The following is an 18,799-nucleotide window of genomic DNA, read 5'->3' as shown; positions in this document are numbered from 1 at the left end:
GAGGCACTGGGTTCAATCCTCAGCACCACATTTAAAAAAGTAAACTAATAAAATAAAGTTTAAGAAAGTTAAAAAAAAAAAAAAAGAAGCTCACAACTGCTACAGGGTCTGCACCAGTGAAGGAAAATTACCTGAGCAATATCCAACACATTGGAGAACACAGTCTAAATCTCTGGACTTGATCTTGGCTGGTTAAGGAGGCTTCCTCTGCCAAAAGTCATGTTGCCTGAAGGAGGAACAGGATTCAGCTTGGTGGGGAGAAGGTGGGAGGAGAAGGAATGTGCTCAGCAGAAGTAGGACTACAGGTTGTTTTAATTTTATTTTTATTTTTTATATCTAACAGTGTTTTTAAAATGTTCTTCATCCAACATGAATTACATTTATATAAAAAGAATTATAAAATATGAAGGGTAGGAATGACTTTCAGGTCAACATGGGTGTCTTAATTTGTGTGTGGAAGGTCCATCAGATGCACAAAAGACGTGAAATGGTTTTCCTAAGGTTGCATGATAATTGGATGGCTGAATGGGTTCCAGAAATCTAGTTCAGCATCAGAACTGCTATATCCTGCTTTGCTCTGCTGATACCAACAATGTTTATCTTGTGATACATCTCCAATTTCTAAAACTCTGACACAAATCTCAATGGTTACTTAAAATTCCCTATAAAATAGCTGGGCACACTGACCCACACCTATAATTTCAGAGACTTTATACACTTTAACTTCTGTTGTTTTCCCCCCCCCCCCCCTCTCCTGCTCAAATTCACAGTGGGGCCCTTCAGGTGACTGTAATGCAGGCTCAAAGGTGAGAAACATGTCATTCTAGCAGATTAGCTCAGATGTTTACCAGGGGAGGTTAAAGAAAATCCTTCTGGGGAAAACATATGCAAAATGGCATACCTTCATTTACTCAGAGAGCATTTTTAGTTGTAGATGGACATGATACCTTTATTTTGTTTGTGTAGGTTTATTTTATTTTTTAATGTGGTACAGGGGAATCAAACCCAGTGCCTGACTTGTGCTAGGCAAGCATTTTACCACTGAGCCACAACCCCAGCCCTCTGTTTTCTGCCAGGAATGGTGGCACTTGCCTATAATCCCAGCAGCTGGGCAGGCTGAGGCAGGAGGATCAAGAACTAAGAGCCAGCCTCAGGAACAGCAAGGCCCTAACCAACTTAGTGAGACCCTGTCTCTAAATAAAATACAAAAAAGGTCTGGGGATGTGGCTCAGTGGCTAAGCACCTCTGGGTTCAATTTTTGGTACAAAAAAATCCTATAAAATAAAATGGTGGTGAGTTGGGTGCTGAGGTTCCAGGTACTCAGAGGGCTGAGGCAGGAGAATCACTTGAGTCTAGGAGTTCAAGGCCAGCCTGGGCAACATGGCAAGATTCTATCTCAAATAAACAAAACCAAATATAAACCAAAAAAAAAAAAATAATAATAATAAAATGGTGCAGTTCTGTGATACAATTTTTATACTAACCACATGGTGATGCTGCAGATAGGCTTAGATATAGGGATTTGTTGGGGAGGGGATAGAATATTTTTAAAATAAATTATAGTAGAGCTATACAAATAAATATTATGCAGCCATTTAAAAGAATGAGGTAGAAGGGGCTGGGAATGTGGCTCAGTGGTAGAGCCCTTTCTAGTAAGTGCTAAAGCCCATGGGTTTAATCACCAGCACTGTGATTGAAAAAAAAAATGAGGTAAAGCTATATAACTTATAAAAAACATCTTAAAGATAGGCCACTAAGTGAGAAAAGCAAATAACTAAGCAATATTACCATGCTCGTATTTGTCTAATTTTAAAAAGGATAAAATGCTGGTGTGTGCATATATTTTTTCCAAAGAGTACATAAAGAGAAGCTGTTAACAGTTGTTGCTTTGAGGAGAGGGAATGGGATGCAAGGAATGGGAAAAAGTGTTTTCTTTTGATTTTATACTTATTTCTTTTTAAAAATTATTTAATTTTATTTTTTTACATAAATGGAGCACAGCTTTTCATTCCTCTGGTTATATATGAATTTTATACTTGTTTCTATATTTTTATTTTTGGTGCTGAGGATTGAGCCCAGAGCCTCATACATGATAAGCAAGTGACCAATCACTGAACTACGTTTCCAGCACACATACTTTCCAAAATTATTTGATTTTTAAAATGATTTGCCTTAACTAATTTAAAAATCATTATTATAAAAACAATCTATTTGTTATACAAATATAAATACTGCAGAAATTAATATAAGTCCCCCACTTTTTTATTAGAGCTTTATGGTTATACATAGTTTTGGGTTTTTATGACAAATTTATATGTGCATGGAATTCAATTTCAGTTCATGATCCCCCCTTTTCCCTATCTCCTTTTCCTTCCTCCTTCCCCCAATCCCCTTTTCCTTCCCTTCCCCACTTCTTAATCACATCCGCCAAGGACAGGGAATCCCTGATGAGTTCAGGATCCCAGGGTTCAGAGTATGGTCACCAGTCCAGCAGTGTCTGGGTCACCTGGGAAGTTGCTAAAAAAGCAGATTCTAATGCTCTCCTCTCCTGGTCAGATTTGCAGTGGGGTCCTTCAGGTGATTGTAATGCAGGCTCAAAGGTGAGAAACATGTCATTTTAGCTGATTAGCTCGGTTGTTTTCCCAGGGGAGGTTAAAGAGAAACCTTCTGGGGAAAACAAACGCAAAAGCAAAATGGCATACTTCCATTTCCCCAGAGAGCTCCAGCTCAAGAGTTGGCAACCCCTCCACCCCATCTCTCTGTAGGATTTGAGTGATCACCACACTGTACAGCCTGAAAGCATTATCCAGAAAAGGAGAAAATGCTAGAAAAGAAAGGGAAGAGAGAGTGTAAGATAAATTAAAAGGAGGATGAGAACATAAAAAAAGAGAGAATGAAAATTTAAAAAATAAAGATCACATGGTAGCAAGTAGATGACACTATTCCCTCACAGCCACTTGTTTATTTAATGTGTTCATCATTTTACCAGTTTTAATCTCTGCACCTTTAAGTTCATTTCTTTTTCCCATCCCTACATTTTATTGTCTATCATTTCCGAAATCCAATAGGCTCAACATTTCTTACACTATTCAGTGCCTTGACATTTAAGGAAGATTTTGTCAGTGATCCTCTACTCTTTGGTCCAAAATTCTTTGGTCATGAACGCTCAAAGTTACTTAAAAGAGTCATATAGTGGTTGAGGCAGGCCTGCTGAGGAGTTTTGTGCACTGGAAAGGTATGAGGTATGGCCAAGAAGCACATGGAAGTGCTTTGGATACAGCAGTATCAGCAAGCGAGTGAACAGATGTGAAGCTTGCATAAGAGAGAATCTATCCAAATTACTCAAACATGGACCTTGGTCCCATGTGTAGATCTTCCTCTACCACAGAAAGCCCAGGAAAAATTCCTTCAATCTGGGGCAGGATAATGACATGCAGAAAGTGAAAGATCTGAGTGTTTCAGGGGTAAAGCATTAAACAATTGTGAATATGAAACTCGGACCCAACAAAGATTTGAGAATTTTTAGCCTATTTATTCTGACAAAATGTCTACCATGTCCAAAAACATCAGTCTATCTCATGAGGGCACATATCCCAGTCAATTTTTTTTTCCGAGGGGTGGGGTGGCAAAGAGACTGAACCCAGGGGTACTTAACCACTAGCTACAACCCCAGGCCTTTTTATTTTTTATTTAGAGACAGGGTCTTGCTAAGTTGCTTAGGGCCTCATTGAGTTTGCTGAGGCTGGCTTTGAACTTGTGATCTTCAGTCTCAACCTCCCAATTTACTGGGATTACAGCCATGTGCCACTGTGCCCAGCCTTATTGCAAAGAAACAGAATTTTGTTTTTGTTTGAGTTGAATGCTTACCTAATGAGACTGCTCATATTTTACTGTGTTCTTTTTCAAAAATTGTGCTAGGCAAGTACTCTACCACTAAGCTGCATCCCGAGCCCCCTCTTTTGTAAATTTGATGACATTTGCAAGAGATAAAGGGCAGCAATATATTAAACCAGGTATCTGACTGCTTGAGACACCTGATTCCTTATATTTTAAATAAATAAATGAGTGTTTACTTATATAGAACCCTGGAATGATAAAGCTTTACCATTGAATTACATCCCCAGTCCTTTTTACTTTTCATTTTGAGACAGGGTCTAAGTGGTTGAGGCAGGCCTCACTGGTGATCCTCCTGTGTCAGTCTCTTGAGTCACTGGGATTATAGGGATGCACCACTGTACCCAGCTGCCTTTGAGGGTTTTGAGATTACCATGCTGAGGTCTGACTCCAGAGCAATCAAATCAGGATCTCAAAGGATGGGACTAAGAGGCATCTCTATTTTAAAGCTCCACAAGTGATTCCAATGTGTATCCAGGATTGAGAACCACAGTTCTAGTCTTACTATTTCATTTTATAGATAATGATACAGAAGCTTAAAGAGATGGAGCAATTTTCCCAGGGTTACGCTTCTAGTAAGTGGTGTCTCATACCCAGCTCTCAGCGAATCTAATACTCTTTCCACTAGGCTCTTTTGTCTTTTCCTCTAGAACATAGAGTTTTGCTGAATATTAAAGTTATGCAACTTGCTTTGAGAGAGAAGGGCCAGAGTCCATCAGTAAGGATTGGTGGGGCAACTTCTGAGGGTTCACCTCAGTCATGTGTTCTTTGATTCAGCACAGCTCTAGCTGAATCTTATTGATGGCGAGGCAGTCAAATGACATCTTGCTTAAAGCAATGACTAATACTGAGTGTATATTAGCCTGTGTTGGGCAAGTCACTTGCTCATGAGTTAGTTTCCCCATCACAGTATTCTCACTTTCAGGAGTTAACCAAGTTAAAGTAAATGATAGTATGGGCAGATCAGTGGTGTTTTTTTTTTTTTTTTTTTTTTTTTTTTTTTTTGGTGCTGGGGATTGAACCCAGGGCCTTCTGCTTGCCAGACAAGCACTCTACCAACTGAACTATACCCCCAGCCCCCATCAGTGGTTCTTAACATTTGGGTTGGAGTGAGGACTAGGGTGGGGAGTCACAGGTTCCATTTGGGAACTAGTTAAAGCTATAAAGTTCCCCCAAAAAATACACATACATAAATGTCACATGTAAGTTCTAAGAATTCACTGAATTCACTGAAGAGCCTTCCCACACTCCAAACCTATGCCCAAGCACATTTATAGACCCCAGGTGAAGATCTCCTGAACTAGAGGATTTTGAAGTTGTATTTTAGTGTTTTGCAAAGTGTGGCCCAAGGACAACAACATCAAGAGAGTGTTTGTTTAAAGATAATATCAGATTTTTCCTTGTGTGGTGAAGGATGCCTTCCCAGCTAGTCTGGAGGCTGAGACAAGGGGATTGCAAGTTAGAGGCCAGCCTCAGCAGTTTAGCAATTTATTCTATAATTTAGCAACTTAGACCTTGTCTCAAAATGAAAAGCAAAAAGGACTGGAGGGGTTGGAGTTGTGGCTCAGTGGTAGAGTACTTGCCTAGCATGTGTGAGGCACTGAGTTAGATCCTCAGCACCACATAAAAATAAATAAAATGAGATATAAAAAAAATAATTTGGTATTCAGTTTTAATAAAAAAGGACTGGAGATGTAGGTCAGTGGAAAGGTGCTACTGGGTTCAATCCCCAGTCCAAAAAAGGAAAAAGAAAAAGTAAATAACATATATGTAGGCCTACCATAGGTTTTCTATTTCAGAATCCCTGGGAAATGAGGTACTGGTATCAGTTGTTTTTAAAAACAGTGAGATGATTCTTTTGAAGACTAACATTTGAGAATCAGCATTTTACTCCAACTTGAGATTTTTAGGGTGTTCGGATGCTTTGATCTGTTGCCTTAGGTTTTGTCTTTTCACTTGGCAAATATACCATTACAGAATACATGTATAGAATGTTAACAGATCTATCTGGGTAATAATATGAATGATCTTTTTAAAATTTCTTAGTTGTGGTTGGACACAGTACATTTATTTATTTTTATGTGGTGCTGAGGATCGAACCCAGGGCCTAGCACGTGCTTAGGTGAGCACTCTACCGCTGAGCCACAATCCCAACCCTACGTGAGTGATCTTTAATTAACCCTAACACTTAATCCTTCTATGTCTCTCATTTTTTTTTTCTTCCTGTATTTAAAAAAAGGCAGTTCCCAAGCTGGGTGTGGTGGTGCTTGCCTGCAATCCTAGAAGCTCTGGAGACTGAGGCAGGAGAATCGCAACTTCAAAGCCAGTCTCAGCAGAAGCAAGATGCTGAGTAACTCAGTGAAGACCCTGTCTCTAAATAAAATACAAAATAGGGCTGAGGATGTGGCTCAGTCATTGAGTGTCCCTGGGTTCAATTCCCGGTACAAAAAAAGAAGAAGAAAGAAAGAAAGAAAGGAAAAAAAAAAAGACAGTTCCTCTTTTTGAGTTCAATTTCCCCATCCGAAAAACAGGGTGTTGTAACTTGGTGAACTTTAAGTCCACGTCCTCCTCTGGTGGTCAGTGACTCCACAGTAACCCCTAGCTTCCTGGCCCATCTACTAGTATAAACTACATAGTTAACAACAGCGTTTTAAGAATAATCATATATTATTTTGTATGCCTAACACTGCTTTTTGTAAGCAAATCTCTTTTTCTTCCTTAAAGGGCCAGAACAGAAATAATCTCTTATCTACAGTCCTCAAAAGTTCATCCTCTCTCCTTAGCTTTGGAAAATACCGTCCGCGCAAATATCCTAGGAACTAAAGAAGGGTTGTGAACCAAAAAGCCAGGGCGTGGTCGCCCCGCCCACCAGCCCCTACATCACCACCCCTCTCGCCGCTTTCAAGCGTGGGGATTGGCTGAACGCAAGAAAGAGCCCCGCCCCTGGTCTTATGACTCGGGCTGAAGCGGCGATTCTTGGCTCTCACAGCGCTGTGGTCGGTGGTCACCCGTGCGCTGTCCCCAGGTCCTGTGAGCCATTTCGCTGGTATTGCTTCCCTTGTTGTCACCGCCGCCTCCAGCCCTGTAGGATCATGGTGTACTTCCGTCCCTCCCGGCTTTCAGGCTCCGGGCTTCTGCTGCTCTGTCTCGTCCTGGGTGAGTTGTCCGGGCCCTTCAGATTAGTTTCTCAGCTTGGGCCCGGGGCGCAGGTTCAAAGGCCACAACCTGAAAGACTGGACTGAGGGGGAGGGAGCTGAGAAGCTCAGCAGCTGACACTGGGCGGCGGCAGTTGCCCCTGGGAGACGAGCAGTGACCTAGAGAAGGCCTGACCGAGAATGGCGGGGAATAAGGGCCCATGAGAGTAACAAGGGGCAAGTAGGGGTGGGGGGGTGGACGTCAAGGGAGCAGGCAGGAAAGAGTGAAGAGTGGAGGAGGTCGGGGTAGAAAGTGTAACTTAGGGAAGACACTGAGGAGTGAGCGCTGGAGGGCGGTACATGCAAATTCTGGGGCGGCAGAGAAAATTAGGGGATTCTTGGTTTTCCAAGGATCAGGGAAGAGTTTTGAAGATGGTGGAAAAACTATACCGTGAGAAAGGAGATTGGGAGGGAAGACACTGTACCTGCGTGAACTAGCTGGCGGCCAGGCTGTGGGGCGGCGGGGGAAGTTTGGGTGGGGAGAAGAGAGGAAAGTAGAGCTGGAGGGCAGGGAGCTAGGGGTTTTGTAGGTAGGAATTTGAGGTTGTGGAGTAAAGGGTGAGTGAAGACATGAGGAATGATACTGGATTTGGCGTTTTCTTCTCAGAGTTTTAAGGGTAAAGGGACGTAAGTAGGTTGGGGGCAATTTTCAGGAGAGAAAACTTGGACCAAGACTCAAAGGATGGGTGAGGTCTTTGGTGGGGAGTGAATATCCGACTTGGAGGTGTTGCGAATTTTCTATCAGTTGTGCTACTTCCTCCCAGCCAGACCCTGATCAAAAAATCCCCAGATGCTTCAGTTGGGAAAGCTTCCCAGATGAGAGGTTTTGGTGGTTGTGTATCTAAGTTTTGTATACTACCTCTTTGCTCTCAGAATCTCTTGTTTTCTTCCTCCCCATCACTCAATTATTCTGCTACCTCTTTTTTTGGAGGAAAGGGTAGGTAATTTGGGTTGTTATCAGGTCCTAAGAATGTCTGGGTGAATGAATGTTAGCTGATAGTGCTGTGCCCCAATAGACCTTGGGCCCTTAACAGCTTTAATGCCTAAACGTGCACTTTGACCAGAATGGCTCTTCCTGACCTGATTTGTACTGAGCTTGTTACCCACTGACTCTTGCTGTTTGTGACTTGAAAGAAAAGAAGGAACAGACCCAGATGGGAGTGGGAAAGAAACAGACCTATTTGGAAGTCTGAGAAGGCAATGATTGGTAAACATTTTGTAATTCAAATTTTAGTAGAATAAAATCAACACCCTGAAAGAGTGGGTTCTCCACCAGGGGATATTTGGCAATATCTGGAGATATTTTTGGTTGTCACAACTGGGGGATTGCTTTTGGCATCTGGTGGATAGAGGCCAGATATGCTGCTAAATTTCCTATAGGCACAGGGCAGCCCTTCTCAACAAAGAATTGTCTGCTTCAAAGTGTTAATAGTGTCCAGGTTGAGAAACCCTGCTTCAGAATCATAGCATCAGAAGGAATCTTGATTATCTAATCCAGTCATTCTCAAGGACCTTTTCTGGGGGTCTCTGAAATCAAAACTTTTCAGAATAATACTAAGAAGGTGTTTGTCCTCTTCACTCTTGCCTTTTCACCAGGGTACAGTGGAGTTTTCCAGAGGCTACATAATGTGTGATGATATCAACATCCTGATGGCTCTAATGTTCTTGTGTGTTATTTATTTCTCAATTTTAATTTCTATTACAGTGAATACCGATAGTTATAATTCACATAATCCAAATCTTTGTGAGGTCCTCCATGGATAGGAAAGTTTTGATCTAGTCCAGCTGGCCATAGGGTGCAGGAGACTCCTAGCACTTTTGAAATGGGACCATGAGGCTTTGCTTGAACACTTAATTTGAAGCCTTAACTGTACTGCAAAGCCCTTACCAAGGGCTAACTGACTCTAAGAGTGCCTTGTTTACAATAGAAAGCACCTTATCAGTGACTAGAACACATCTGACCATGACATCTGGTAATCAGAGGTTCCCTGCCAGTTGAATCTGTGCACAAAAACAACATGGTTATTGTTTAGAGAAAGGGATAAAAAAAAGTAATAGTTGTCCTATTTGTTGGCTTTCCAAGTCATTAAATATTTTTTTTTAATGAAAGCTTTTTTTGTTTTGTTTTTACGAAAGTGGTGCTGCTCACTGCAGAAAATAAACAGGCAAAAAGAAGCACATAAAAGAACCCATCAGCTCATCTGCTAGTTTGCCATTTATTGATTAGGACTAACTGGATTCATCCTCTTGGAACATTTCCAAGATTGATTCCCTCCACCTCCCAAGTTTAGAACACTATTTGGAGCAGTAAAAGTTATAATGTAGCTAGATCCCATTTTTAAGGGTTCCAGGATGCAATGGTAAATATCTTTCTATACAGCTACTTTTTTTCTTACGGCTTTTGGTTCAGTGTGGAACTCAAAGCCCTTCCATGTACCTTTTTCTGTTAAGAATTTGGCAAGTCTTTAGTTATTTGATGGGTTTTGTACATTATTTTTCTATACCAAAATGGATACCAAGAATAAGTTCTTCATAACTCAATAAATAAATGTTAGTAAAGTACTTACTATGTATCTAGTGTTATGCCAGGGTACTATAGAGGGTACCATTGTAGGAGAGTCTGTCCTGAATTTATAGTCTCATTAGCATTGGTGTACTAGCTGCCAATTTTACTTTGTAACTTTATAACTATCCCAGCTCTATTAGAAGCCTTTTAAAAATAGCTACTTTAGGACTTGAAATGTATCTCAGTGGTAGAGCACTTGCTTAATATGCACGAGGCCTTGGGTTCCATCCCTAGCACTGTGGGGAAAAAAGCAAAAAAAAAAAAAAAAGTTGTTTTACAATAAGACTAAAAAATAATTCTTAGTCTATGTATTGATCTTTTTCATAGAAATTCAGTTATGTTGATATTTATTTGAATGAATGATAACTGATCAGAGAACATTCTGGAAACAAACTATGTAACTTAGAGTAAAAGGGCAGTGCATGAAAATACTTTCCTAGCACCATTGCTTAATTGTTTCCTTTGTTTCCAAATCAGAGATTTCAGAATATTTCACTGGTTATTGATTCTCATAACTAGCTTGACTTCTGTTTTTTTCAGGGTTGAGTGAGGCTTTCTTTGAGAATTGATGCTCTTCTGGGTGAGAAAAATCTATAAATATCCTTAGTGTGTACTTCACTGGTGGGAGCACCTCCATTCCACAAATGTTTTTTTTAATATTTTTTATTAGTTGTTGATGAAATTTTTTATTTTATTTATTTGTATGTGGTGCTGAGAATCAAACCCAGTGCCTCACACATGCTAGGCAAGCACTCTACCTCTAAGTCACAATCCCAGCCCCCACAAATGTTTTTTGAATGCCTGTTGTGCACCAGCCACTATACTAGGTGAAAGGGAGGGAGCAGTAGACAAGACAAATGAGGTCCTGCTCTTGTGGGACTTATATTTTAGTAGAGGAACAGAGTCCAATGTGTAAATAATATGATTCCAGATAGTGATCAACACTGTGAAGAAAATAAAGCAGATAATGAGGAAGGAGAATGAGCAGATGAGAGGGGTGGGTGTTGGGGAATGATTTGTATTAATATTGTGTTGTCAGAGGGCCATCTGTTGTTGAGTGACTTTTGGGCAGAGGCCTGGGTGTTATAAGGAGGCCAGACAAGTAACCATTTGGGGGAAAAAGAATAAATCTTGTCTTTCTAAAACTCTTAGGTTATTAACACTGGCCTATTTTCTGTTCATTTTCTCCTAGTTCTAGTCAAGTCTCTTTTATGAGTATTAGTTTTGGAGAGCAGAGACTGTATTACGTATGGCTATTTCCCAAGGCCTAGCTAGCACCAGGTCTGGTACATGGTTAACCCTCAGTAAATTCTTGTTGAGGGTATTCATTGGTGGGCACTGGTAAATATGATGATGAACTAGACCAACTTTGATCTTCTTTCTTTCTGTGAACTTTAGATGATCTTTGCAATAAGTTCTTTTGTGTCTTTGGATTGAGAACTTCAAAATAAGTTTTTAAGCATACAAGTAATTATAGGCCAAGTTACTAAAGTATAATCCTATCTAATAATGCTGGTCTCTTTCTTGTGCTCCTTTAGATCTACCTGCATAGTCATGAAGGTTGATATGGAGAACTAGAAAGTTCTTTGTGATTTTTTTTTTTTTTTTTTTTTTGCAGGGAGAGGGGTACAAGGGCAGTTAATCACTGAGCCACATCCCCAGCCCTATTTTTTGTACTTTATTTAGAGATAGGGTCTCACTGAGTTGCTTTTTGCTTTGCTTTTGCTGAGGCTGGCTTTGAACTTGCGTTTCTCCTGCCTCAGCCTCCTGAGCCACTGGGATTACAGGCATGCTCTACTGTGTACCAGATGAAAGGTATTTTTTTTTGTTTTGGTTTGTTTTTGGGGGGTTATTGAACCCAGGGGCACTTAACCACTGAGCCACATCCCCAGTCCTTTTTTATATTTTATTTTGAGACAGGGTCTCGCTAAGTTGCTAGGCTGGCTTTGAACTTGTGATTCTCCTCCCTCAGCCTCCTGAGCTGCTGTGATTACAGGCATGTGCCACTGTGCCCTGTGAGAGTTAGGTTTTCACAAAGAGCTAATATTTCCCCTTTTGGAAGCATCTATAAAAGAGAATGCAAGTGCTGAAATTTTTCTGCAGCCTTACCACATTTTGTTTAATTTATAACTTTGACTTCGAGGTTTTGTCAAAATTATTCTAGCTGTAATAGAGATAATTGAAAGGACATACTTGTCATTAGTTCATTAGTCAGTGATTACCACATTTACTAGGATTAGAAATAGTTAGCTATTCCCAAGTGTACAGCTTTCTTCCCCTATATCCTTGGTGGACTTTGTCTATAACCAAGGATTATCTTTCACAGCACTGGAGCTAACTTAAGTGTCCCTTGGTGTGGGAAGGCTGCTCTTCCTTGTATAGTGACAAAAGTTCTCTGATCATAATTTCATATTAAAGTGATCAGAGATCCCCTCAGATCCCAAAATTATTTTATAAGTACTTGTTGGTGTCCTGCTGTGCATTGCAAAAGAATGCTGGAGGTCTGCCAAACACTGCTCAGCAATAAGCAATTTCCATTAGTTGAATAGAGTTGAATTTCGTTTCCTTACCCACTGTCTGACCTTAAAAAATTAAGTCATTTTGTAGGTTAAAACCATATTTTTATTAATTTTTAATATTCCTTTTCACATGTCCAACATTTGTAGCTTAAAAGCATATTATCACTTTCCCATTTTAAGAGACTTTCCAGAAAGCAAGACTATAAGCAGCTGAATGTAGCAAGTAAACCTATATTAGAAATTGTAAATGAGGAACAATTAATCGACTTAAACCTATGGGGAAACCAAAAGAAAGAGTCAGTAGGTTTGGTATGCCTCTAAGTCCTTATTTTTTTAAGACCTTTTTGCCAATATTCATTCTGAATGGATAAAGTTGAGTACAAGAGTCTGTAACTTAAAATGATGAAAATAAACACAGGCCTAAAAACTGGGAAGGGTCCCTTTAGGTATTGTTTACTAGAAGTGAGACTTGTAACCTGGAATGTCTAACTTCTTGTTTGGCAAAGTTCTCTTAGCCCTGAAACGATAACCTGCTAGAGAAATAAGAACTACTATTCTCACAGCTAGTAAGTTGGATCACCAGAGGTACTTAACCCAGAGGTGCTTGACCACTAAGCCACATTCCCAGCCCTATTTTGTATTTTTTTTAGAGGCAGGGTCTCACTGAGTTGCTTAGCACCTCGCTTTTGCTGAGGGTGGCTTTAAACTCCCAATCCTCATCCTTCTGTCTCAGCTTCCCCAGTCACACTGGAATTATAGGCATGCGCCACTATGCCCAGTCTCAGCTGTGCCTTTTTAATATCATAAAGCCTTTTAAGCAAAAATGATTTGGCTATTCCTATATCAAGCATAGCAATAAGGATAGAAATGGCAATGTGGGGACTTTTTGCCACAGTGTTTCACCTGTAAACTTACCTTGTGTGAAAAGCATTTTTCCTAGCTTGAAATCCATTCAGAATTTATTGAGGAGAAAACTGACATGAGGTTTGAGGGAGTTTCCAGAAGACTAATAGGTTCATAAAAGGACTAGCTATCCTATAATCAGATTAAGTTGTATTTCAGGTCTTTATTGCTGGGTATTTTCACCTTGATGTAATAAATCAGTATTTATTGAAAATCTAATATGTATTCAGCACTAGTAGGACATACTTGGTCCTACTATGGTAGGAGACAGAAGAAAAGTAATACACCTCATCTCTTCCATCGTGACACACATGATAGATGACATTCATTTAAAAGGCACACTCCTAGGGGCAGTGGCATAGATAAGATTATCTGATTAAGGGAGCATATTAGAATTCAAATGAGCAAGAGAAACACTATCAAAAGGGAGTCTTGAATCTATCCATATATATCATTCATATACTTTGGTACTTTTTATTAGTTATGAAATATTTGCTATATAGTATAATTTTCCATGGCACACTGGCTTGCTGTAAAGTGACGGTTGAAAACTGCTGTTTTGGAGCTTTTGACAGTAAGAAAGTCAGGATTAACCAGTGTAAAATAACTTTGAGTAATTTAGGATAGTGTAAAATATACTGAAAAGTGGGGACAAGCATTATGACTGCTTCTCCAGGGCTTTTATAGTCAAGAAAGCTTTGTGGAAACAGTGGCTGCTGAAATAATGGATGGCATATCAGTCTAGGTTCTTGATTTCAAGCAAGAGAAATAAAATCTGATTGATTCTAGGCAGAAAGGAAATTAATTTATTACAAAGATACTGGGACATTGCATGCCCTTTGACCCTATAGTTTTATTCATAGATATATACCCAACACGTACACGTACACACACACACACACATACACACACACACGCACATGCACATGTTTACTGGTACATTCAAGAATGTTTACAGCAGCATTTGTAATAGAACTAAACTGGAAGCTATCCAAATGTCCATCAGCAATAACATAGATGAGTAGCACATCAAAAGCTGTGCAGAGCAGGGTGTGGTAGCACATATCTGTAATCCCTGAGGCAGGAGGATTGCAAGTTCAAGGTCTGCCTCAGCAGTTTAGCAAGGTCCTAAGCCATTTAGTGAGACCCTATCTTAAAATAAAAATTTAAAAAGGTATAGGGATGCGGCCAGTGGTTAAGCACCCCTGGATTCAATTCCTGGTACTGAAAGGAAGGAAAGAAGGAAGGAAGGAAGGAAAGAAGGGATGGAGGGAGGGAGGGAAAGAGGGAGGGAAGGAAGAAAGAAGGAAGGAAAAGCTATGCAGCAGTAACACTGAATAAACTACAATTATGTACAACATGGGTGAATCTCACAAAACATAATATTGAGTAAAAGAAGCCAGACACAGAAGAGAGCATAGTGAATGATTCCATTTATATCAAGTTGAAAAGCAGGTCTTTACTGTTAGAAGTCAGCGCGGTAGTTATCCTCAGGAGGAGAATAATAACTTTGAGAGTACAGTTGGCCCTCCTTATGTGTGGGATCCATATCTAGAGATTCAACCAACTGTAGATCTGAAATATTAGGGGAAAATTATATCCATAGTGAACATGTATAGACTTTTGTTCTTGTTTTCTAAACAATACAGTATAACAGCCATTTATATAATATCTCCATGTTGTTAGATATTATAAGTAATCTAGGGATGATTTAGAGGATATGGAGGATGTCTAGGTTATATGCAAATTATACACCATTTTATTTGAGCCTTGAGCATCCAAGGATTTTGGTATCCTTAGAGTCCTGGAACCAGTCAGTTCCCTTAGGTACTGAGGGATGACTGTATTTGTAGTACTCTATTCCTTGACACCTAAGGGTTCAATTGTGAAAATTCTTTGAGCTATATGCTTTTTCCTTACATGTATTATGTTGTATACTTTTCTGTATGTATGTTACATATCAGTAAGATGTTATGTAACTCAGAATATTGGAGTTCCTGGCTGTACATCCCAAAGCCTGATGGATGACCTTAAGTCATACCACTGAATTGCACTACCACCACCACCAAGTTGAAACTTCACATTGCACCACTGGCCACTGCTACCTTGTTGTTGCTAAGGCACTTGATCCAGCTGTAGCTACTCCCTGGCCCTTCTTCCACTTCTGGCTCCATTCTTAGGCTTCTTTGCTTCTACCTTTGGTTAGGTAGAGCCTAACATAAGTTCTTCTTGCTGTAAGGGAAGCTGGGAAAACAAGTATCCAGTGTTTTCAGATTCTATAGTTGGCAGTGATATTGATCAAAAATTATAACCAGGTTGTAGGGGAAGAAGCTGTTTCAGATTTTGGCCAGCCAAAAAGAGGAACATCTTTGAGGTGAACATTTAAGTCAGCAGAATAAAGTAGATTTCAAGTGTTAGGAACAATAGAAGCCTAGGGGTAGAAGTTGAATGGAGTTAGGTATTTGGGTCCAGGGGAAACAGGTTTAACTGGATTAAAGGGTGTGTTCTGGGAAAATGGTGTGATAGACATTGAAGAAATAGGGTGTGACAGGATTAAGGATTGCTTTGAAAGTCAGGCAGAGGAATTTAAATTTAATATGGGAATTTTGGAAGCAGTAAAAAGTTTTGAACAGGAGAATGTCCTGAGAGGAAATTGTATTTAAGGAATACTAATCTGGCAGCACTTTCAGGGGCAGCTAGGAGGCATCTATAGTAATTTAGGAGTGGAGTGGTAGATGGGGAGTAGAAATAAAAGGCAAATATTGGATTTAAGAGACAATTTGAAGCTAGAAGTTGTTTCCTCAAATGCCTGAGTCCTGAGCCCAAGTCCCTGGCCCTGCCTTTCACTTAGAGGAAGCCCGTTTGGAGGAAGAAGTAAGAAGAATGAGTTTTAGTTTTGGAATTGTTGAGTTTGAGATGATGGATATTTGTGCAAAAAATGATTCCTGTGCAGTTGGAGATGGAGAACAAGAGTGAAAAAAATCACTCTTTCAGAGAAAGGTGTGAAAGGATTGAAACTGTGTGTTGGGTCTCTTGGGCACATTTCTCTTTTCTTTGTCATGGGCCACCAGGTTAGATAGACTAACTTGAATTTTATTTCAAATGATAAATGTGAACCACAACCTGTGTCTTCTGCTTCAGAAAGCTTCAATTTTCCCACCTCAGGACAGCTTGATCCTATTACTATTTTACATAATTTTCTGTTACTCTAATATCTTTTTACAGAAGATGATTAATACATGAGATGTTTTTCTTGCTTGTTTTTTTAAATATTTATTTAGTTGTAGATGAACACACAGTATTTTTATTTATTTTTTATGCAGTGCTGAGCATTGAACCCAGTGCCTCACACATGCAAGGCAAGCACTTTACCCCTGAGCTACAGCCCCAGCATTCTTGGTTATTATTTTTTTTGGTGGACACAGTGTCATTATTTTATATTTATGTGGTGCTGAGGATCGAACCCAGTGCCTCACACATACTAGGCGAGCGCACTACCTCTGAGCCACAATCCCAGACCATTGGTTATTTTTTAATAGCTTTGAATGCTGTGAATATGAGAAGAATGTGCTAAATTATTTATTTTTTATTTTATTTAGCAAACATAAAACATAATGGACTATCATGTGATGTTTTGATACATGTATAGATTGTGTGATGTTTAAATCAGGTTAAACTTTTTTTTTTTTTTTTTTTTCGGTACTAGGGATTGGACCCAAGTGCACTTAACCACTGAGCCACATCCCCATCCCTTTTTTGTATTTTATTTAGTTGCTTAGGGCCTTACTAACTTGTTGAGACTGGCTTTGATCCTCCTGCCTCCGCTAGCATGCACCACCATGCCCAGCCTCAGGTTAAACATATCTATCTCCTCAAACACTTATTGTTTCTTTATGATGAAAGCTCAAAATAATTTCTTCTAGCTTCTTTTAACATGCAGTATGTTATTGTTGTCTATAGTTCCCCTACTATGCAGCAGCAGATCAGAGCTTCTTACTTCTATCTAACTGTAACTTAGTACCCATTGTTTAACACACCAGAGGTTGTTTAACACAGCCTCTGATAACCACCATTCTACTCCTAGAACACAACAAAAAAGGAAACCAATATTGCTAATGAGCATAGATGCATAAATTCTCAATAAAATACCTGCAAAGCAAATCCAACGACATATCAAAAAGGTCATTCATCATGCTCAAGTGGGATTTATCCTAGGGATGCAGGATGGTTCAAAGGTGAGGGACTTCAATGCAGACAGAGAGAGAGAACATATGAAAAACAAACTTACAGATGATTAGAAAAGATTATAATTACCAGCACTTTGGGCTGCAGGGTATGCCTAAGGTGTGTATGCCAGCTCCATTAGAAAAGAATGAAGGGAAAACAAAATAACAAAGGATTAACATAAAAAAAGAGAGTGGATAGAAAACCTATTTGGGTCTCACAAGTCTTTTTGAGCCTAAGCCAATACATTTAGTCACAGTCAGTAACCATAAGCTTTGGCATACTATTTGGGCTTGCTAAGGCAGCCAGGTTTCCTGAGCATGACTGTAGGCTTCTGTGTACAGCTTGAAAGCTGTTGCTGAGGCATGCCTTCTTGGTATTCATCTGAGGATTTTATTCTCTCTGGTCTAGAACATGTCCCTACCTGTAGATGACACTGGATTGCTCAGCTGTCACTAAAGGGTGTGTAGCCATCTTAATAAGAAACAGGTTGTTTTGAACAACCAATAATAAAAAAAAAAGAAACAGGTTACTCCTTGGGTAATGTGTGAGACAGTGAAGAAAAAATCTTCAAATGGTTGCCCACTATTTATGCTACAGGTGTGTTTGCTGGAATATTTCCCCTTTCTGCATTAGTAATTTGAGGCCAGTTTAGCAGGGAATGTCCCTATGAAGATTAGAGAAAGTTAGCTGTTGGCTGAAAATTCCCAAAGCCTTTCTTTCTCAGTGGCTCTGTATGTTTTTTCTGCCTAAAGAGGACACATATGGTGGGGGTGCAGCTCAGTGGTAGAGCACTTGCCTGTCATGCGTGAGGCCCTGGGTCCCATCCCCAGTACTGCAGAAAAAGGAAAAAAAAGTAGCAAATAGCAGGTTGAGAATTTAGGAAGTAATTTTGAGTATATGTCAAAAGATGTATCAGGCCTTTCCATTTTAAAGTGAAAGTGATGAACTCCACATTTATAAAGATTAACCTTTTTATGAATCTAACAGGCCTTTGCATTACTCCTTCTTTTGGTCATACAATAGCTTAGAAGAGCTATCCCATATCTAAATCATATCAGAATCAAATCATTTGGGAAGAGATTTGTGTGCCCTAGGGCATGTAGCTTGCAACAGACTATGGAGCATCGAGTCTATCATTATTGCAGAGAAAATTTCACCAGCTGATTTGAGAGAAGCAGGAATTCATCATCCCCTTCAGAGGCTTCCCCTTACTTCATTTACTTCAAAATCCCCCAAAAGGCAAACTATAATTGCCTAAGACATAACTAGCAAGGTGCACAGATGAGTATGGAAATGATTATTAGGAGGCAGAAGGTGAATATCACCAGTCTGTACTCAAGCATCCCAAGTCAAGCAACCATTCTCTGGGAAGGGAAATGCTACTTTTTTGTGTGCGTGTTTGTGGTATTGGGGATTGAATCCAGGGCTTTGTGCATGCGAGGCAAGCACTCTACCAACAGAGCTATATCCCCAGCCTGGAAATGCTACTTCTATTA

General features: G+C 39.8%; 1 protein-coding gene across 2 annotated transcripts in view; it reads left to right on the top strand.

Annotated features, from left to right (window-relative positions):
- Nucleotides 1-6,781: 6,781 nt before the first annotated feature.
- Lamp2 (lysosomal associated membrane protein 2) overlaps nucleotides 6,782-18,799 on the top strand; it is a 33,688-nt gene continuing 21,670 nt past the window's right edge. For both annotated transcript variants that reach the window (XM_046420900.2, XM_046420901.2), the window contains exon 1: nucleotides 6,782-7,050. In XM_046420900.2, the coding sequence (XP_046276856.1) occupies nucleotides 6,846-7,050 (205 nt within the window). In that variant the 5' untranslated portion in view covers nucleotides 6,782-6,845. The remainder of the gene's footprint in view (nucleotides 7,051-18,799) is intronic.

This window comes from Marmota monax, unplaced genomic scaffold, assembly GCF_021218885.2.
Source record: "Marmota monax isolate L192 unplaced genomic scaffold, Marmota_monax_Labrador192_F-V1.1 WCK01_AAM20220418_F8-fsc00155, whole genome shotgun sequence".
NCBI classification, from domain to species: Eukaryota; Metazoa; Chordata; class Mammalia; order Rodentia; family Sciuridae; genus Marmota; species Marmota monax.
The sequence above is the reverse complement of the archived record's forward strand: the minus strand, read 5'-3'. Positions and strand labels throughout refer to the sequence as shown.